At 49.7% G+C, this 19650-nt stretch overlaps 1 protein-coding gene across 1 annotated transcript; it reads right to left on the bottom strand.

The window, feature by feature from the left end:
- Positions 1-1108: 1108 nt before the first annotated feature.
- Positions 1109-3972, bottom strand: NEU2 (neuraminidase 2). Its single transcript, XM_017537831.2, has 2 exons — positions 3772-3972; positions 1109-2275 (listed from the first exon to the last, which is right to left on the bottom strand). Exons 1-2 carry the CDS (start codon positions 3970-3972, stop codon positions 1337-1339), a joined length of 1140 nt encoding a protein of 379 aa, XP_017393320.1. The 3' UTR covers positions 1109-1336.
- Positions 3973-19650: the final 15678 nt, after the last annotated feature.

Below are 19650 nucleotides of genomic sequence, written 5' to 3'. Positions count from 1 at the left end.
AAAAAAAAAAAAAAAAAAAGATCATCCTGAGTTATGTGAATGGGCCCTAAGTCCAGTGGGTGACAAGTGTCCTTCTTGTAAACATAGAAGAGAAGCCACAGGAGGAGGAGACAATGGAGGCAGGGATTGGAGTGAAGCAGCCACAAGCCAAGGACCAGCGACCACACTGGGAGCCGGCAGAAGCCGGAAGAGGCGGGGCCCCGCCGGGTCTTCAGAGGGCAGAGCCTTTCGGACATGTTGATTTCAGGCTTCTGGCCTCCAGAAAGAACTACAAGAGAATACATTTCTGTCGCTTTAAGCCACAAAGATTAGGGTAATTTGTTCCAGCGCTCCTAAGACACTAATACAACGACTTAAGCTAGCTTAATTCTCCTAGGCCCTGCCTGACTCCTGGCAAAGCTATTCCTATGCTGTCTGCCTCAAAGCATTGGCAAGGACACACATACAAACACAAACACATGAACACAAATGCACACACACATGCACAGAACACACATGCACACAGAGACACACAAACACATATGAACAGTATGCACACACATGGACACAAACACACATGCACGAACACACATGCACACACAGACATGCATGGACACACATGAACACATGCACAAACACAGAGACATGCATGGGCACACATGAACACACATGTATGCATGGACATACAGGAACACACCCAAACACATGCACACACAAACGCACATGGTCACACACAAACACACATGCACAGAGACACACATGGACATGCATGAACACACATGCACATGCAGATACATACGAACACACATGTATGCATGGACATACAGGAACACGCCCGAACACATGCACACACAGACACACATGGTCATGCACGAACACACATGCACACAGAGACACACATGGAGACGCACAAACACATTTGCACACGCAGACACACACGAACACACATGCATCTCTGCTAATTTACATCATGGCCTCAGCTCTTCCCCAGGAACACGGTGAGTGGTTCCTGAGAAGGAAGGGGTTGAACTGGGAAATCTGTCAAGGTCGACACAAAGCTGGGGTTGGGGGACAGGCAGGCAGGGTGACAGTTGACCTGCAGGGCCCTCCACGCCTTCCCTATGGACGGGCAACAGGAACACAGGCACTTTTGGTTTCTGGGCTGAAAATAGAACCTTTTGGGAAGACTGGAACCATGCAGAAGCAAAGGAGCAACAGGCTGACCCCTCCGCACACCGCCAGCGAAGGGAGCCAAGAGTGGCCCCCACGTTCAGGGGCCATAGGAAGAAGCAGCAGCCACAGAGCCTCCGAGCTGGGTGTGAGGGAAAGGGAGGCCCTTGGGGTGGGCACGGCAGGCTCACTGTGGCGGGTACTCAGCTGGGAAGGCTTGCTTCAGGGTGAACATGAGAAAGACAATCTCCTCGTAATCATTGGCTTCATACAGACACCCAAACAAGGGGGACCCATCGGGGCCAGTGCCCATGCTCTGGAGGTCTGAGTAGGCACAGCTGCCCTTGGCCAGCAGTACTGGCTCTGACCAGGCCTCGGGGGCTGGAGGCCGAGGGTTGAGGTAGGCGCCCAGGTCGGTCCTCTGCCAGGAGTTTGTGGGGTGAGTGTAGAGCAGCCACTGGGCTGGGGAGCCGGGCCCCGAGGAGGGGCTGGGGAAGCTGATGACGCTCCCTTGGCAGCCCTGGGGTGGCTCCACCAGCTTCTTCACCAGCTGAGACTCCTGGAAATCAAGCCCATCATTGGTGCTCTGGGCCTGGACCCTGGCTTGGAGGTGGCTTCTCGCACTGAGGGTCACCACCCTGTGCTCCCCAGCCCCGACTTCAGCCACCTGGCACTCCAGGGTGTCCTGGGCCACAAAGTGCCCTCGCTGCCATGTGTGTCCATGGTCGTGGCTGAGGAAGCAGAAGGCAGAGGGGCTCGGCCTTTGGATGGAGTGAAGGTTCCGATAGGCGTAGGCGGGCACCACCAGGCTCCGGGCCCTGTCGTGCAGCTGCAAACAATGTCCTGGGCCCACCGCAAAGGTGGCCCACTCCTGGTAGGCTGGGCCGATGGCGGAGTCAGTGAGGTCTCTGGGGGAGCTCCAGGTCCTGCCATGGTCCGTGCTGGTGACTTGGCACAGCCGCGTCATGTTGGCCCTGGTCTGCAGCTGGTGTTGCTCCGAGACTTGCCCAGGGATGGCAATGAAGAAGAGGAAGAGGGTCCCCGTGGCCTCATCATACAAGGGGCATGGGTTCATGGACCGGTGGCCATGCAGCCGGGCCTGGGCTACCACCTCCTGAGCTTGCCACTGAGTGGGGAGAGAGGAAGAAGACAGCCTTGAAACAGCTGGGGATGGTACCAGGAGCTGTGCACGTGGATGGGTGCGCACAGCCGTGTCTCCCCGGGTTAGAGTCAGAAGTCATCAACGAGAACTCTTCATGCAGAGCTCATATCCTTACAACATTTCCCCATCCCACCCCTCCAAGGCAGCCACGGTCAGCGGAGTGGCTCTGTCCTTCCATTCCCATCAATATGCATTTACAGAACACCCACATGCCAGACACGATATGAAGATGACTTGTGCCTGAGCCATTCCCAACTTCATCCTGGTTGCTCCACTTCCCGGCCCAGTCCAGCTCGCCCTCCTGGAATAGCAAAGCCCCGGCAGGAACTGCAACAGCCTGTCAGTACAGACAGAGTGTGACAGTCACCTCTCCCTCTCTATGCTCCATATCCTACTCATGTAGCCAAGCAGGACTCACACTGAACTTCCAGAATCCCCACGTCTACATCATACATCCTGTCTGTCCCCATTTAGAAACAGCTACCCTCACTGAACAATTCTAAGCACAGGCATAGCACCAAAAGTCTAACATCCACGGTCTCATCGAATGCCCCAACCCCTGGGGGACATGCGTAAATAGCTCTACTGTTACGGTGATCAAGAGACTTGAGACAGTGTAGAGGAATTGCGTAGGCCACACCTCTGGTCAGTGGTGGAACAAGGACTTGAACCTAGGTCCATCTGCTTCAAATCACATGCTTTGAATAGCTGCGTAGTGATGACCACAAAGGAATGATAATAATTTAAACACTGCCGGGCGTGGTGGCTCACACCTGTAATCCCACACTTTCGGAGGCCTGAGATTGGGAGTTTGAGAACAGCCTGACCAACATGGAGAAGCCCGTCTCTACTAAAAATACAAAATAACCAGGCGTGGTGGCACATGCCTGTAATCCCAGCTATTCGGGAGGTTGAGGCAAGACAATCACTTGAACCCAGGAGGCAGAGGTTGTGGTGAGCTGAGATCATGCCATTGCACTCCAGCCTGGGCAACAAGAGCAAAACTCCATCTCATAATAATAATAATAATAATAATATTAAACCCTTCAAATATGATCAGGCAGCCTTGGGTGCTGTCATCAGGATTAATTACTTAATCTATAAGCTGGAACTTCAGGACACAAGCCATCCCCCGCCCCAGGACCCCAAGTTAATTTTAGTCAAGGACACAACCTCTCGTTATACAACACTGAACTATTCCTCCCTCAGGGTCTCAAGGATGCTGGGAAACTCCTTCATTCAGGGAAACAGATGGAGGCCAACAGGACACATTCATGGTGACCTCAGAGGTCCAGGTGACCACCGGGGGCATTTTCTCTGCTCTCTCTCTCCCCCAGATCTCAGCCATGGAGGGATGAAGTTGTCCCCGTATTCCGGGAGATCCATCCTGGCCCCTGATCACAGCAGCAAAGGGTGTGCGCAGGGCCCTGGGGAGCAAGGGCAGCCGCCTCCTGCCTCACCTGAACCTGGTGGGTGGGTGCGTCATAGCCTCCTCTGCGCAGGACAATCACCTCCGCGGTCTCATCCTTCTTGCTTGCCCGCTGTTCAGCGAAGGCCAGCAGGGTCTGCAGCCCGGGCAGGTAGAGCAGGGCAGGGATTCTGTAGGCATGAGCTCCCGACTGGAACACACTCTCCTTCTGCAGGACAGGGACAGACGCCATGGGGCTGGGGACGGACAGGAGGAGATGTGTCACCAACAGCCACACCTCAGATGGATCCAGAGTCATTCACCCAGACAAGTGATGCTCAACCCCTAGCCGAGTGGACCAATGTCGGGGTGGCCTATCCTCCCATGTGGGGTTCATTCTCCTTCCCTACATCCCAAGACCCTGCTTCTTTTTTTATTTTTATTCATTTATTTATTTATTTTGAGACAGAATCTCACTCTGTCACCCAGGCTGGAGTGCAGTGGCACGATCTTGGCTCACTGCAACCTCTGCCTCCTGGGTTCAAGCGATTCTCGTGCCTCGGTCTCCCAAGTAGCTGGGACTACAGGCACTGGCCACCACGCCTGGCTGATTTTTTTTTGTATTTTTAGTAGAGACGGGGTTTCACTATGTTGGCCAGGCTGGTCCTGAACTCCTGACCTCAAGTGATCTGCTCAACTCGGCCTCCCAAAGTGCTGGTATTACAGGCGTGAGCCACCATGCACGGCTTGACCCTGCTTCTTAATTCTGCCTTTGCCTCTGGTAGACATTGGAGGGGATATTGCAGAAGGGTGTTTTGGATTCGATTATCATAAGTTAACAAGGCTCCTTGCAACAGATTTTTGATAACTTCCAGCTGCTTTTGCCAAGCCCAGCCCATCAATCCAGGGGCAAACCTTGGGAGGACAGCAGTGCAGGCCGGGTGGCATTTGCCCCCTGCCCAAACGCCAGAAAGTGACACATGGGAGCTTTTTATAACTCCAGAGCCCTGCAAAGTTGTTTCAGGAAAAAAAGAGGAAAAAGAAAAAGCGTGGCTTCTAAGGCTCTGCTCCCCAGGCTGCCTGAGGCTGAGGCCCAGCTGCCCCTGCTGCGTGGGCTCCCCCTCAGGCAGCAAGGGGGCGGCGTGACAGTGGGAAAGGAAGGAAGAGACAGCAGCTCCTGACAGCTAACCCAGGCCGGGGGCGTGGGGTGCTCCAGAGGTCTAAGAAAATAAGAATTCAGAATAAGTCCTTGGCTGCAAAGGTTAGGGAGGGGACAGAGGTAACTTGGGGACAAAGTGTGACAGCAGTTTTTGGGCTGGGCTGCCTAGGTCCCTTTAGGAGAACGCATCCCCCAGCTCTGGGGAGTGTTGGCTGCAGGGCCCTGGTTTGGGGAGGAGGGGCCAGTTGTCCCCAGATGAAGAATCTGCCCCAGGTCATACCCAAGAAGGGCTGCACAGGGACTGGTCCACCCGGAGCCTAGAGACCCTCGTCCGACCTCTCCCCAGGAACAGCACGGGCTCAGGAGCTCCCTCGGGCAGCTGTGCCTTCCCTGAGACTGCATTGCAGCCACCTCTTTCTCTGCCGCTCCTCCCTTTCCCGGGAGGCTCCTGCCTGCCATGGGTGTCCAGGTCAGAGCCAGCATCCTAGGTACCCCGTCCGAGACGCGGCCTTTGCAGAAGGCAAGTGTGCAAGCGGCCAGCAAGAGGGGCGAGGTTTGCCTTTGTGTGTCCTTTTGTACTGCTCCCATTTTTCTCCCACGAGCATGTGTTACCTATTTAAACTTTAGCTTCTTTGAGAAATAAATGTAATCTAACTGTCTTTCATTCAACCACAGTGAACATTAATATTAGGACGATTCAAGAAAATGAAACTCAGAAGGGCAAATGCTGCTCAAGGAAAAAACGTGCTAAAATGTGCTATTGCCTAAACTTGGGTGGAAGAATCAGGGCTTCATGATAAAATCTAGACCTGCAAATTGCAATCCAGGAAAACAGGGCTTGATGGACATCAGGAAGCCTATGCTGAAATGATATAAAATGTCAGAGGAAAACAATCAAATATGATAACAAGGAAAAATGAAAATGGAGGAGAACCATGCAGTTTCACAGTGTTCTCTCAAACACTGATCAAGGATTTATTTAAGCTCTGTGGAGTCGGCTCTGGAGAATGTGTCCTTGATGGAAATTCTACAGAGTTGGCATATTCAGTTTAAAATGTTTGTATTTAAAATGTCCTCAGGGGCAAGACTTTCTGTATGGATGACAATGAGCTGGCCTTCTCTATACAACGTGGGAGGGAAGGAGGCTAGCTGAGGAAATCTTTTTTTTTTTTTTTTTTTAGAGAAGGAGCTTCGCTCTTGTTGCCCAGGCTGGAGTGCAACGGCACAATCTTGGCTCACCGAAACCTCCACCTCCAGAGTTCCAGCGAGCCTCCTGCCTCAGCCTCCTCAGTAGCTGGGATTACAGGCATGCACCACCATGCTCAGATAATTTTTTTGCATTTTTAGTAGAGACAAGTTTTCACCAAGTTGGCCAGGCTGGTCTCGAACTCCTGACCTCATGTGATCTGCCTGCCTCGGCCTCCCAAAGTGCTGGGATTACAGGCATGTTGAGTGGGGTTCCAGACTAAGCCTTAGGAAAGGGGCTGGTGGGCTCCATGAGGTAAGTGTGGCCAGAGCTGGTGGCTCATGCCTTAGAGAGAAGATAGGGCAAGGGAAAGAACAGGGGCTTCAGGCTAGCACTAGGGAGTGAAGTCACTGGCTGGCCCACCCTCAAGAAGAGAACCACTCTCAATGTTTAAAATTGAGATATGTGGTCAGGCACAGTGGCTCACACCTGTAATCCCAGCACTTTGGGAGGCCAAGGCTGGTGGATCACCTGAGGTCAGGAGTTTGAGAAGTGCCTGACTCAGTGGTTTTCGGTATTTTCATAAAGTTATACACCCCAGAAGAAATCCCTTTCCTGTGGGCAGCCACTGTCCTGTCAATGAAAACATACAAACTCTCTAAAATATCTGAAGGCATTTATACTATGCTATCCTATTTATACCTGGGCAACAGAGCAAGATCCTGTCTCAAAACAAAACATAAAATAAAATAGAGATGTAATTCACATGCTATAAAATTTGTAAAGGAGACTTATAGCCAAATATGAGTAACCAATGGCTCGTGACACAACCCCAGGAGATCCTATGTGCCCAGCGTGGTCAGAGTACGGCTTGGTTTTATACGTTTTAGGGAGACTTAAGATGTAAATCAACACATGTAAGATGTACATTGGTTCCATCTGGAAAGACAGGACCACTCGAGGTGGGGTAAGGGAGGCAGTTTCCAGATCACAGGCAGATTCCAAAACTGTTCTGACTGGCAGTTGGTCAAGAGCTTATCTAAAGACCTGCAATCAATAGAAAGGAATGTCTGGGTTCAGATGAGCCGTTGCGGAGACCAAGGTTTCATCACGCAGGGAGGTCTCCAGGGGGCAGGCTTCAGAGCGCTCCACAGACCCAAAAATGTACGAGAGTCTTAGTTAATTCTCTTCCCAATCGGGAAAGGACCTGGAAAGGGAAGAGAATTCTCTACAGAATGCAGAGACAGCTTTGCAGGACCACTTCAAAATGCATCAAAGAAACACATTGTGGAGAGTAAAATACTTTCATTTCTTTCAGGTCCTGCTCCCTGTCCTGTGACACTATACTACAGGTAGGTTGGAATTTGGTGTCGCATTGCTATACAAAGTCTGTTTCATTAGTCTGAAGATGTATTTTAGCTGGATGCGATGGTTCATGCCTGTAATCCCAACACTTTGGAAGGCTGAGGCATATGGATCACCTGAGGTCAGGAGTTCAAGACCAGCCTGGACAACATGGAGAAACCTCGTCTCTACTAAAAATACAAAAATTAGCTGGGCGTGGTGGCACGTGTCTGTAATCCCAGCTACTCGGGAAGCTGAGGCAGGAGAATTGCTTGAACCTGGGAGGCGGAGGTTGCGGTGAGCACTCGAGTCTGGGTCACAGAGAGAGACTCTGCCTCAAAAAAAAAAAAAAAAGAGATTTGTTTTAATGTTAGTACTTGTCAGCTGTATATGAATTTCAAAAGGAGTAAGGTGGGAGACATGTCTGACCCCCACTTCCCATCACGGCCTGAACTAGTTTTTCAGGATTCCACAACCACACAGAGTCAACAGTCGGGAGTGGGGCAGTGGTGCCCTGGGCGGCTTTTCCCGGAGGAAGAGCCTTTGTTTGTTCTTGGCTGGGTTTGGAGTGGGACTTGACCTGCTGGCTCCCACAGCGGAGTAACGCCGTCTCTCCAACAGCAGGGAGCTGCCTGCCTCTGGTCAGCGAACAGCACTGGCGGAGCCACCCTGGAGGCAGGAAGCCGCATGCATGGTCAGCCTCTTTCCCCAAGCAAAAACCATTTCCAGTGGCTTCCACAAGTCCACTTGGTCCCGGGCTTTGCTGGAATTCCCAGGCCAAACTGAGAGGCGTGGTGTCAACCCCACGCTGGGGGATTGTGGGACCTTCTGTCAGGAGTTTGGACCAGCAGTGACTTTAGGGTAGAGTCGGGGAGTGTCCTGAGCTGGCTAAACTGAGCCTTCGTCACACGGTCCCCTCCAACATGACCATCCCAAGAACCAAGTGGGGTCCAATCCCAGTGGGCGTGGAGGGGCCCCAACTGTCATGCTCTTTAAAATGGCTCTTGTCAAGGCATTTTCAAGCATCACACCCACTTCAGAATTACCAGCAGGAGCAACAACTCTTATTTATGTCAACAAAGAACACGTGAGTCGATTTAGAGATAAGCCTTACCTCCAGGAGTGTCTCCTGCCGGATGGATGGGCCTGGTTGTGAAGTCGGGGTGTGCTTCTAGAAGTGCCGTGGCTCCGGCATTCCCTGGCTTCTCCTCAAGTCTTCTCCATTGAGTCCATGACCTATATACACCTCAGGGAGTCCCCAGTATCTACCTCCCACTCATCTGACCAAGCACATTCCAGGAACGATGGCAGCATATAGGCCCAGCCCCGGCCCAATTAGGTCGATAGAGCTCATTAGTCGGGAGGAAGTCTGTCCAGCTCTCCACACTGTCAGGCCTGAATCAGAGCATGAGCCGTGAACAGTTTCAGTCAAGTTCGCACTTCAAGTGGATGCGCTGAGCAAAATGTGAGAATGTGTGCCCAGCAGGATGGACTTCCCGGGGCCCGGGAGAGTCTGGAAAGCTCAGGGGTGGGGCGCCAGGCGGGACGCAGCTGCTCTTCTGGTTTGGCCACAGACTTCATGGGTGAGTGGGGACACTTTTTTGGCCTCTTGGGATCTCCTCCTCTGAAAAATGAAGCTAAAAATATCATTATAGGGCCGGGCGCGGTGGCTCACACCTGTAATCCCAGCACTTTGGGAGGCTAAGGTGGGCAGATCACAAGGTCAGGAATTTGAGACCAGCCTGGCCAATATGGTGAAACCTCATCTCTACTAAAAAGACAAAAATTAGCCAGATGTGGTGGCGTGCACCTGTAGTCCCAGGTACTCAGGAGGCTGAGGCAGGAGAATCGCTTGAACCTGGGAGGCAGAGGTTGTAGTGAGTCGAGATCACACCACTGCACTCCAGCCTGGGTGACGGAGTAAGACTCTGTCTCAAAGAAAAAAAAAACCATGTGGGGTGTGTGTGTGTGTGTGTATATATATATACGTATATATATATACACACACACACATACACATATATGTATATATATATATACACACACACACACTCAGAACTGACTCCTCCCTGACTACTCCCAGGTCAGAGGGACCTCCTGGATGGCCTGTTCCGGGTCCTCTTGCTCCTGTTCTGATCTACCCTCTCCCCAGTTCTGAGACAGATGGTCATGTAAGTCTGGCCTTAGGATTTTCAAAAGTCCCTCCCAAAGACCAGCCCATATTGGGGGTCCTCAGCAAACCCAGACTGCCCAGTTAGACTCACACCCCACAGGAGGTCAGGGGAATCACCTTAACATTGATGCCTTTAGATACAGCCACAGAAGAGGTATTCTAAAGGACTAGGCCCCACGCGGTGGCTCACACCTGTAGTCTCAATGCTTTGGGAGGCTGAGGTGGGTGGATCACTTGAGGTCAGGAGTTTGAGGCCAGCCTGGCCAACATGGTGAAACCCCGCCTCTACTAATAAACACAAAAATTAGCCAGGTGTGGCAGCATGCACCTGTAGTCCCAGCTACTCAGAAGGCTGAGGCACGATAATCACTTGAATCCAGGAGGCAGAGATTGCAGTGAGACAAGATGGCATCACTGCACTCCAGACTAGGTGACAGAGTGAGACCTTGCCTCAAAAATCAAAAATAAGAAATAAATAAAAGTCATTATTTAAAAAATACTGGTGAGTAATATAATGAAAGGCTTTAAAATGTGGTTTAAGGGTGCCCATTAACTCTAACCTGGCCAGGCCACTTAGTGGGAACATATGATTTCAAAAAGACCTGAAGAGCTTGTACAAAGAAGCTTGATTCGGCACGCTTGAGGCCGGGCACGATGGCTCACGCCTGTAATCCCATCACTTTGGGAGGCTGAGGTGGGTGGATCATGAAGTCAAGAGTTCAAGACCAGCCTGGCCAACATGGCGAAACCCCATCTCTACTAAAACTATAAAAATTAGCTGAGTGTGGTGACGGGCGCCTGTAATCCCAGCTACTCAGGAGCGTAGCTGTTTTTGCTTCTTTAATATTTTTTTATCTCTTTACCTTCTGGTGCTTCATTTTGGGTGATTTTCTCAGATACCTCTTCCAAATCACTAAAGCTCACTGAATCTAAAGTCATCCCTATTTAAGATTTTTAAAAATCTATATCGCTTGAAGCCAGGAGATATATATATACATGTATCTATTTGAGACGGAGTCTTGCTCTGTCACCCAGGCTGGAGTGCAGTGGAACAATCTTGCCTTACTGCAACCTCCACCTCCTGGGTTCAAGCGATTCTCCTGCTTCAGCCTCCCAAGTAGCTGGAATTACAGGCACCTGCCACTGCACCCAGCTAATTTTTGTAGTTTTAGTAGAGATGGGGTTTCACCATACTAATACACCAGCTAATTTTTTTGTATTTTTAGTACAGACAGGGTTTCACCATGTTGGCCAGGCTGATTTTGAAGTCCTGACCTCAAGTGATCCTCCCTCCTCGACCTCCCAAATTATAGGTGTGAGCCACTGTGCCCAGCCTAAATCAATATTTTTTATTTCTACTTCTACTTTAAAAAAATTTTTCTTTTTTTATTTGATAGATTGTATCCTTTTTATCTCTTTAAGCGCTTTCAGTGTATCTATATTTAAGGGTTTTACATATATTAATTGATTTAATTCTAACAGCAACTCTGTGTAACAGGTACTATTTATCACCCCAATTTTGCAAAGCAGACAATGAAGCAAAACGTGATTATGCAACTATTCCAAGGTCACACAATTAGTGATTGGTTGATTAGGATTTAAAAGCAGAAACAAAGGCATTTGAGCTGTTATGGGCTGAATTGTGTAAGCTCAAAATTCAAACGTTGAAATCTTCGCCCCCCAGTACTTTAGAATGTGACTGCATTTGAAGATAGGGCCTTTATTTATTTATTTATTTATTTATTTATTTAGAGACAGAGTCTGACTCTATTGCCCAGGCTGGAGTGCAATGATGCAATCTCAGCTCACTGCAACCTCCACCTCCAGGGTTCAAGCAATTTTCCAGCCTCAGCCTCCCGAGTAGCTGGGACTACAGGCATGCACCACCACACCCAGCTAATTTTTGTATTTTTTTAGAGATGAGGTTTCACCATGTTGACCAGGATGGTCTCTAGCTCTTGACCTCGTGATCCGCCAGCCTTGGCCTCCCAAAGTGCTGGGATTACAGGCACGCGCCACCACATCCAGCTAATTTTGTATTTTTAGCAGAGACAGGGTTTCATCACGTTGGTCAGGCTGGTCTCGAACTCCTGACCTCAGGTGATCCACCTGCCTCAGCCTCCCAAAGTGCTGGGATTATGGGCATGAGGCACCAAGCCTGACTGATAGGGCTTTTAAAGAGATAATTAAAGTAAAATGTGGTCATATGGGTGGGCCCTAATCCAGTAAGACTGGTTTCCTTATAAGAATAAAAAATTAGGATACAAACATGTGTGCACACACAGAGGACAGACAGGACACAGGGAAAAGGCTGCCATGTGCAAGCCAAGGAAAGAGGTCTCTGAAAAACAAACCTGCTGACACCTTGATCTTGAACTTCCAGCGCCAGGATGGTGAGAAGTTTCTGTGGCTTAAGCCTCTCAGTCTGTGGTAATTCGTTATAGCAGCCCTAGCAAACTAATACACCTACCTCCTTCACACACAAACATTTCTAACCTTTCCCTCCATCCATGGTCAAGTACTTATGGATGCCAAGTTTGCTAAAACTTCTTATTATCTGACTGAGGCCCAGAAAGACTTAACTGTTGTACTTTGAAACCCCAAGAAGGTAATTATATTACACATCCACTACTGAAATGAAACACATACTTGGTTTTTAAAGTCCATTTTTATATTATTCTATGGTTTCTATTTTCTTATGTGTCAACTCTTCCATTTTTGTGGGATGTCTTTCTTTATGTTGGACATTCTCAGATAATTTATAATTTGTAATTATCATTTTAAATAATTTATATTCTTCATATTGGTCTTCTTTAAGACCAGTATGTTTTATAATTTTTGTCTATGAGCTCACCTTCAATGGGAATTATCCTTCCAGTGTGATCGTGGAATTGTTCTTGCCAGTGCCCCAGATTGTGGAGACCTCCCCCTTGTTGCTTCTGCACAATTCTTAAGGGGTCACAAATTCTTAATTTTTTTTCTCCATTTCCACCTTTGGATTTTTGTATATCATGAGTGGCTAAAAGTTAGATCCCATATGTGGATCCAGCTTGTTCTCCACTCTCTTATGGGTAATTCTATTTCTAACCATGGCCTGGGACATTTTTTACTTCTGATCAACCTCTTCAAGCTTCCTGCTGTGTTCAAGTTGAGAGGCTTTGATTCTTATTTCCCCATCACCATTATTTTAAAACAAACACCATAAGGAATGTATGCAATAGTCCCTAAGGTACTCAGCTCACCAAGGTAAATATAGAATTATCTAATTATCATTCATTTGTGGCACCTGAACATATTCCTTTCTTGTTTTGAAGCAAACTGCATATTTACATTACAAAAAATATATATCCAGCATTTCTGTATGTTCCAGAAAATTTATGTGATCTTGGGAAAGCTACTAACCCCTATCGATCTGGCTTCCTCATCCTAAGACTGTAGGGATGATTCAACACGCTAATCTTTGTAAAGCACTCAGAATGGTGCCTGGTTCCCAAGGGCTCAGTAGATGTTTTGATAAATATTTCTGTTTCTGTTCAGCTCTTTTTCTTGACCAGGCCTGGTCCATCATCTTTATATACTGAAATTTTACTTGTTCAAATACCAAAACATTAAAAATTAAAACATTTAGATTCTTCTCCTCTTCCCATCCCTTAAAGCAAATTTAACATGAGGTATTTTATTATCTTAAGAGAAACAGTCTTATAATGAATTAAGCTCATTATATTAATTATTCAATTCCTGCCAATGCATAATTATGAAAATCCCTTTGAAACAATTGGCTTATGACTATTAAACTCATTAATGATCTATCAAAACTATCACTCACAAAAGCTCCTGGCCAAGGACACCCCAGGCCTTGAAAGGGATTTCTTTTTTTTTTCCTCCACCCCCTCCCTGAAAGGGATTTCTCAGTACCATCACAGAATATTTCTATAGCAGAACAGCCGACAGCCATTAAAAACAGTGAAGAACTTAAAAGTGTGCTAAATTGGAAAACCACCAAGTCAGTAATACAGAACAGAACATACATGTTGAGATCCTGCCTAAGTAAAACAGGATATAGGTAGGGGTGTGTGTGTGTGTGTGTGTGTGTGTGTGTGTGTGTGTGCACGTGCACATGCAAGGGACAGAGAGAGGCAGGGAGGGAGAGATTATGTATAGATAGAACTTTTCTGGAAGAACACTCATAAAACTGTTAACATAGGTTACATAAAATGTTTTCGAGCAAGAAAGTGACAAGATCAGATCTGTGTCAGCAGATTCACATAGATACTGAGTGGGATGGGGTGCTGAGGGCTGGAAGCAATTGGGAGAGACTGAAGCCAAGAGACCCATTTAAAGGACATTGCAATTGTCGGGTAGGAGTTGACAGGGGCCTATTCTGAGGCAGTGAGACGGAGCAGAGGACAAAAAAGGAAATTAGATTCACTTTAGAAAGCCACCCAATTGCAGCCCCAGGGCCTAGTGCAGTACCTACCGGTACTAGCTGCTTAATAGGAAGGCAATGGTCTCCTGTGCGAAAGACTTATCATTTCCATTTGCAAAGCCATCCACCGGGCACCTGAAGACAACAACCCCACTGACCCCTTCTTCTCACAAGTTCACAGGCTCAGACCTGGGCCTGGAAAGCTGGGGGGGGGGGCAGGGAGACAGGTCCACAGGAAGGCGAGTCCAGGGCTCAGGCTTCTACCTGTGCCCCTTGCCGGACCTGCCCACCCAGGAGGTCCCTGCTTCACCCCACTATCCCACTCAAATCTGACCCTACACACACACACACATCAGCTACCAACACTTACATTTAGGAATTGCTTAAAATATATTTTTTTAACATGTGAAATAATGGAAGAGAGTGAGCAGAAGGATGAGGTTCTCATAAATGTCACATCTGACAATGGGTTGCAGGAAACGGCCGATGTTCTCAGAACACAGAGCACTCAGCGGATACCTCGCCAACCTCAGCATGCAGAAAGGCTCTGCTGGGAGGCCTTGGTGGCAGGTGATAGTGAGGGGAAAGAGGGAATTAATGCAATTATTCTGGTATCTCTTGAGACTAACGTGGGGTCTGGTTTATAGTGCCCTGCTCAAATTGTTGTTGAATGAATGAAGAAAAGAGTGGATGAATGGGTGGATGGATGGGTGGATGGCGGGTGGATAGAAGGGTGAATGAATGGATGAGTGGATGGGTGGGTGGATAGGTGGATGGATGGATGAATGGGTGGGTGGATGGGTGGATGAGTAGATGGATGGGTGGATAAGCGGGTGGATGAATGGATGAGTAGATGGTTGGGTGGATGGAGGTATGGATGAATGGATGCATGGGTGGGTGGATGGGTGGATGGGTGGATGGATGGATGGATGGATGGGTAGATGGATGGATGGTGGATGGATGGATGGGTGGATGGATGGATGGTGAGTGGGTGGATGGATGGGTGGATAGATGGATGGGTGGATGAATGGGTAGATGGGTGGATGATGGATAAATGAATAGATGGATAGATGGGTGGATGGGTGGATGTTGGACAAATGGATGGATGGTTGGGGAGATGGATGGATATACAGGTAGATAGATGGGTGAATGGGTGGATGGATGGGTGGTAGGTGGGTAGATGGATGGATGGATGGAAGCATGGGTGAGGGAATGAATGAGAGATTACTTCAGTCTGGCTTTCAGAGACAAAACTGAAATCCGTGTTTTGCAGCAATGAGATGGCTGTGGGAGCTTTCAAAGATGACCCTCAGGGATCCCCACCCCCACTATCGTGCCCTGTATCCCCTACCTTTGAGTGTGGGCTGTGCCTGATGACTTCCTTCTAATGAGTAGAATGTGCCAGAAGTGATGGAATGCCACATCTTTGAGTAGATTACAAAAGACTGTGACCTCCCTCTTCCCAGACTCTCTCTATGGCCCTCTCTGCTGAAGCAAACTGCCAGGGTTGAGAGGCCCACATGGCAAAGGACTGATAGCAGCCACAGCTGACGGCTGAGAGGAGCTGAGGCGTCCAACCCACAGCCCTAAGGAGCTGAATCCTGCCAACACCAGCAGCTTGGAAGTGGATCCTCCACAGTGGTGCCATGAGATGAGGCCTCAGCCCCTCCAACACTTGGAGGGTAATCCACAAGAAACCCTGAGCAGAGAACCTAGCCAAGCAGCACCCAGACTTCTAGCCACAGAAACCGAGATGACAAATGGACATTGTTTCAAGCCACACACTTTGAGTTAATTTGTTACCGGAACAGATAGCTAAAAGAAATACTGATTTGAGTTTTATGTAAAGATAAATGTAGCAATTAAACTTGCCAAATGATGGTAGTGGTTTTGATACTAGTTGGCTTGGGTTTGAATCTTGGATGCCCAGCTTATTAGCTGTGGGGCTTTGAGCAAGATGATCCATTTCTTGAGCCTCTGTTTCTGCATCTTTAAAATGGGCATAATTCTCTGCTCATAGTGACAACACAAGGATTACATAAAGAGATTATGCAATGTACTCAGCCCAGTGCCTTTCATATAGTAAGCGAATAATAACAACGGAGCAAGATCCCTTACAAAGCACGAGTGTTCCATGCCTGGAAGTGATCAAGTTGAGGCCAGATGGCCATGGCAGGAAGTGACTAGAACCCTGGAGGACCCCAAAGCCTTTCCCAAATCTCAGATCTGAGGGCTGTGCAGCTGGCCTGGCCAATGCCAGGGGTTGGTGGGCCAGGTGTGCCCCGGGACCCTCTTGGTGTGATGATCAGCATCGCCTTGCCCTGAGCAGGTGGGGGCTATTCCAGCCATGCCCAGCCTTGCCCTCGGATGGCCCTTCCCTCCTGCACCACTTCTGTGTCAGGTGTGTGGCTGCCACTGTGGCTCGGCCCATGACCCCCAGGAAGGTAAACACCCAGCCAGGTCGGAAGTGATTGCTATGGGCTCGTGGCCAGCTATGCGCAGAGGCAGGTCTGAAGGTCAGGAATGCTTCCCAGTGAGGCTTTTCCAGGAGAGGACAAAGTTTTTGGCCGTGGGCTCTCTGGGACAGAGTGAAGGGTCTGTGGATTTAGCCGGGGACACACCAGCCTGCTCTCAGGTGCCTGGACAGGACAGAGGACAAGAGAGGAACAGCTCTCTGAGGAAGCCCAATCCTTACAAGCTCATTGCTGGCAGGTGAGTGAATGGTTTTGCTCAATAAATAAAATGAGATAAAACTAGAGATGGAACAGAGGTTACTGCTGGGACAGGTAGGCGAGGAGATGGGCACCCATCCGTTCACTGAGGAGCATCCCCCAAGAGAAACAGCAGCCTGGGATTTCACCCGAGGGATCCCGCCTGGTCTCGGCTTCAGCACTGGCCCACCTGGCACTCACTGTCACCATCTGGGAATCAGGGGAAGGACTCCTTCCCGGGCCTGGCCATTATGGCTGCGGGGCACATGAGATCCAAAGCAGGAATGGCTGCATAATTGCAGGGCTCTGTGCAATATAAAAATGCAGGGCCCCTTGTGAAAATCGTAAGACTTTCAAAACGACAACAGCAGAGCATTAAAGCAAGCCAGGGGACTTTCTAAGAACGGGGCCCTGTGACTGCACAGGCCCACACCCATGGCCCCATCCCTGATAACAAGCTTAGATGTAAACGGAAGTGCCCAGGGCTCCAATCTCAGGATCAGGAAGTGACTTGGAAAACAGAAGTCATAGCTGTGAAGTGACAGCCCACTGCGCTTTAGCCCCCCAGCACTGTCCCTTCTGTTCAGGGGCCCCTTTCAGAATGACAGAAGGCCCCACCCCTCAGAACCTTCCCGAGTGGTGCACCTGGCTGGCCTCAAGCCAAAACTCGGCGTGGCTCAGATGTGTGGGGACACAGTTTTCTTGAATGTGAAAGTGGTAGGTGATTATTTTCTATCCTGATTTAAAATTTGGGACAGTCACACAGTCTCTGGCTGCATATAAGTGGGACCTGAGATTCCTGTGCTTGTGACAGCTCTGCTAGCTTAGCTACGTTCCACAGATCAGCAATGCAGTTCCGCGTTTCAGGAAAATCCCTAATGCAGTAAGGCCTCGGTGGGAATGCTCTGGTTGGGACACTTGCCATGTGTCTTTGTCCTCCCTGCCCCCCTCCCCTGCTCCCTCTCTGTCTCTTTCTCTCTGTCTCTCTTTCTCTCTCTCTGTCTCGCTCTCTCTCTGTGTCTCTCTCTGTCTCTCTTTCTGTCTCTCTCTGTCTCTCTGTCTGTCTCTGTCTGTCTCTCTGTCTCTCTCTCTCTGTCTCTCTCACTCTCTCTCTGTCTCTCTGTCTGTCTCTCTCTCTGTCTCTCTCTCTCTCTCTCACCACTTAGGCTTCCCCTTTGCCCATCTCTGAGGCTGCCCCTTGGCACTGCTTAGCCTTGGGGAGGTAGAAGCCATTGTCCCCTTGGTGGCCAAGCTTTCTGGTCCATGAAGGGAGACCACAGACCACCTCCCTCCACTGCCCTCTCCTCCCACACCCCTTTCTGGAGCCCAAATTGTCACGGCAACCCCTCCCAGGGAGGGGCTCCCCACAGGAAAGCCAGGGGTTGATACCAATGACAGTGTGAGTAACATTCCACAGCTTTCTGCCCCAATGGGACTGGGGACGCAGATGAGGCTAGAGACGGGGGACGATAAATTGCTTTAAGAAGAGCTGAGCGTGGCGGTGCACACCTGTAGTCTCAGCCACTCAGGAGGCAGAGGCAGGAGGGCCGCTTGAACCCGGGAGTTCAAGACTGCAGTGAACTATGATCATGCCGCTGCACTCCAACCTGGGCCAACTGGCAAACTCTGTCTCTGTTTCTTTTCTTTTCTTTTTTATTCATTGCTTTAAGAACTTCCCTTGGCCTGTGGGAGACCCAAATCTTGCACCAGTAACAAAATAGCCCAGATGTGGGGCCACCCAGAGCCCCTCAGAGGAGACCAAATCTAACCACTCAGGCCTGCTGGCTCTACCAGGGACACAGGAGCTGCTGTTTGTCCCAAGAAGCTGGCGAGCCACCAGCACCAGGTCAGACATTCCGTCTCCCAAGATGATGTCCCTTCCCCATCTGCACGGGCCCATTCCCTCCCGGGTAAGGCGTCAGCTCTGATGCTCTGAAGTCACCCCTTAGCACGACCCCATGGCAAAAAATCCTTTATTCCTTCATAGATAATTGCTGCGCACCGGGTATGCATGGGGCTTTGAAGTGGGCCTGGGGACACAGATGGGACAATGGTGGCCCTCAGGCTGCTGGAGAAGACAAAGCAATGATGGGTCCCACACCCCTGAGGCCAGGCCAGAAGCCCCACTCCGTGAAAAGAGCATGACACCCCTGGCACCCCAACAACTGTGAGAGATTCCTGAGGCTGAGAGACGCTGCAGCCCAGCTGAGCAGGGGGTTCAATCTCAGCCTGAAGGAACCACCTCGTTTCAGAATCCCCTTCTCCCCACCCCTAAGCCCCCTCTGCCACCACAATGGCATCTTCTGGAGGCTGCTGGGCCTGAGGAGAAACTCCTTACCTTGGCCTGGAGCCACCTCTCCCCACCTAAAGAGAGGTCAGACCAGGGGGTGGAATTCTGCCTCCAGACTGGAGGACCCGCTGCAGGAGGCCGAGAGGTTCAGTCGCACTCCCACGAGCAACTCGCTATCATGTGAGCTCTCTGTGCTTGGCAGCCGTCCTGGAAGCCAGCACCCTAGGAGACCACACAGGGTCTGAGCACTGAGGGGGGCCGTTTGCTCGGGCACCCTCATGGGCTGCTTCTGGGAAACTAGCTCGGATGGTTAAGGACCTGGAAGCCCAGGTGAGGCCATCTCTCAATCTTTCTGCCTCAACTCAATTTGCCTGTGGACGAGGAAAAACAACAATCACACGTTCAAATGAGGAGGGTGGGCATCCTCAAAGGAATGGATGATCAGCGAGGCCTGCATGGAGGAGGAGGCCTCTGTGTTGGGCGTCATTCAACCATCTTCCATCGCTTATTAATGATTTTCCAGGAGTGGGAGAAGACTGAGGGGTATGGTTTGATGTATTATAAAGCAAGGCCCTCTAACCTTGAAAATAAGGAAGTCGTTTTCTTCATGCTTGCTCTAATTGAATGCTACAAATTCTTTAA

Source organism: Cebus imitator, unplaced genomic scaffold (assembly GCF_001604975.1).
Source record: "Cebus imitator isolate Cc_AM_T3 unplaced genomic scaffold, Cebus_imitator-1.0 Scaffold106, whole genome shotgun sequence".
Lineage (NCBI taxonomy): Eukaryota > Metazoa > Chordata > Mammalia > Primates > Cebidae > Cebus > Cebus imitator.
This window is presented reverse-complemented; position numbering and strand designations above follow the sequence as displayed.

Bases quoted from the DNA above. Each gene is read 5' to 3' on its own strand.
- NEU2 (XM_017537831.2), bottom strand. From the start codon at position 3,972: ATGGCGTCTGTCCCTGTCCTGCAGAAGGAGAGTGTGTTCCAGTCGGGA. The intron at 2,276-3,771 runs GTGAGGCAGGAG...CTCCCCACTCAG, and splicing joins CACCCACCCACCAGGTTCAG to TGGCAAGCTCAGGAGGTGGT.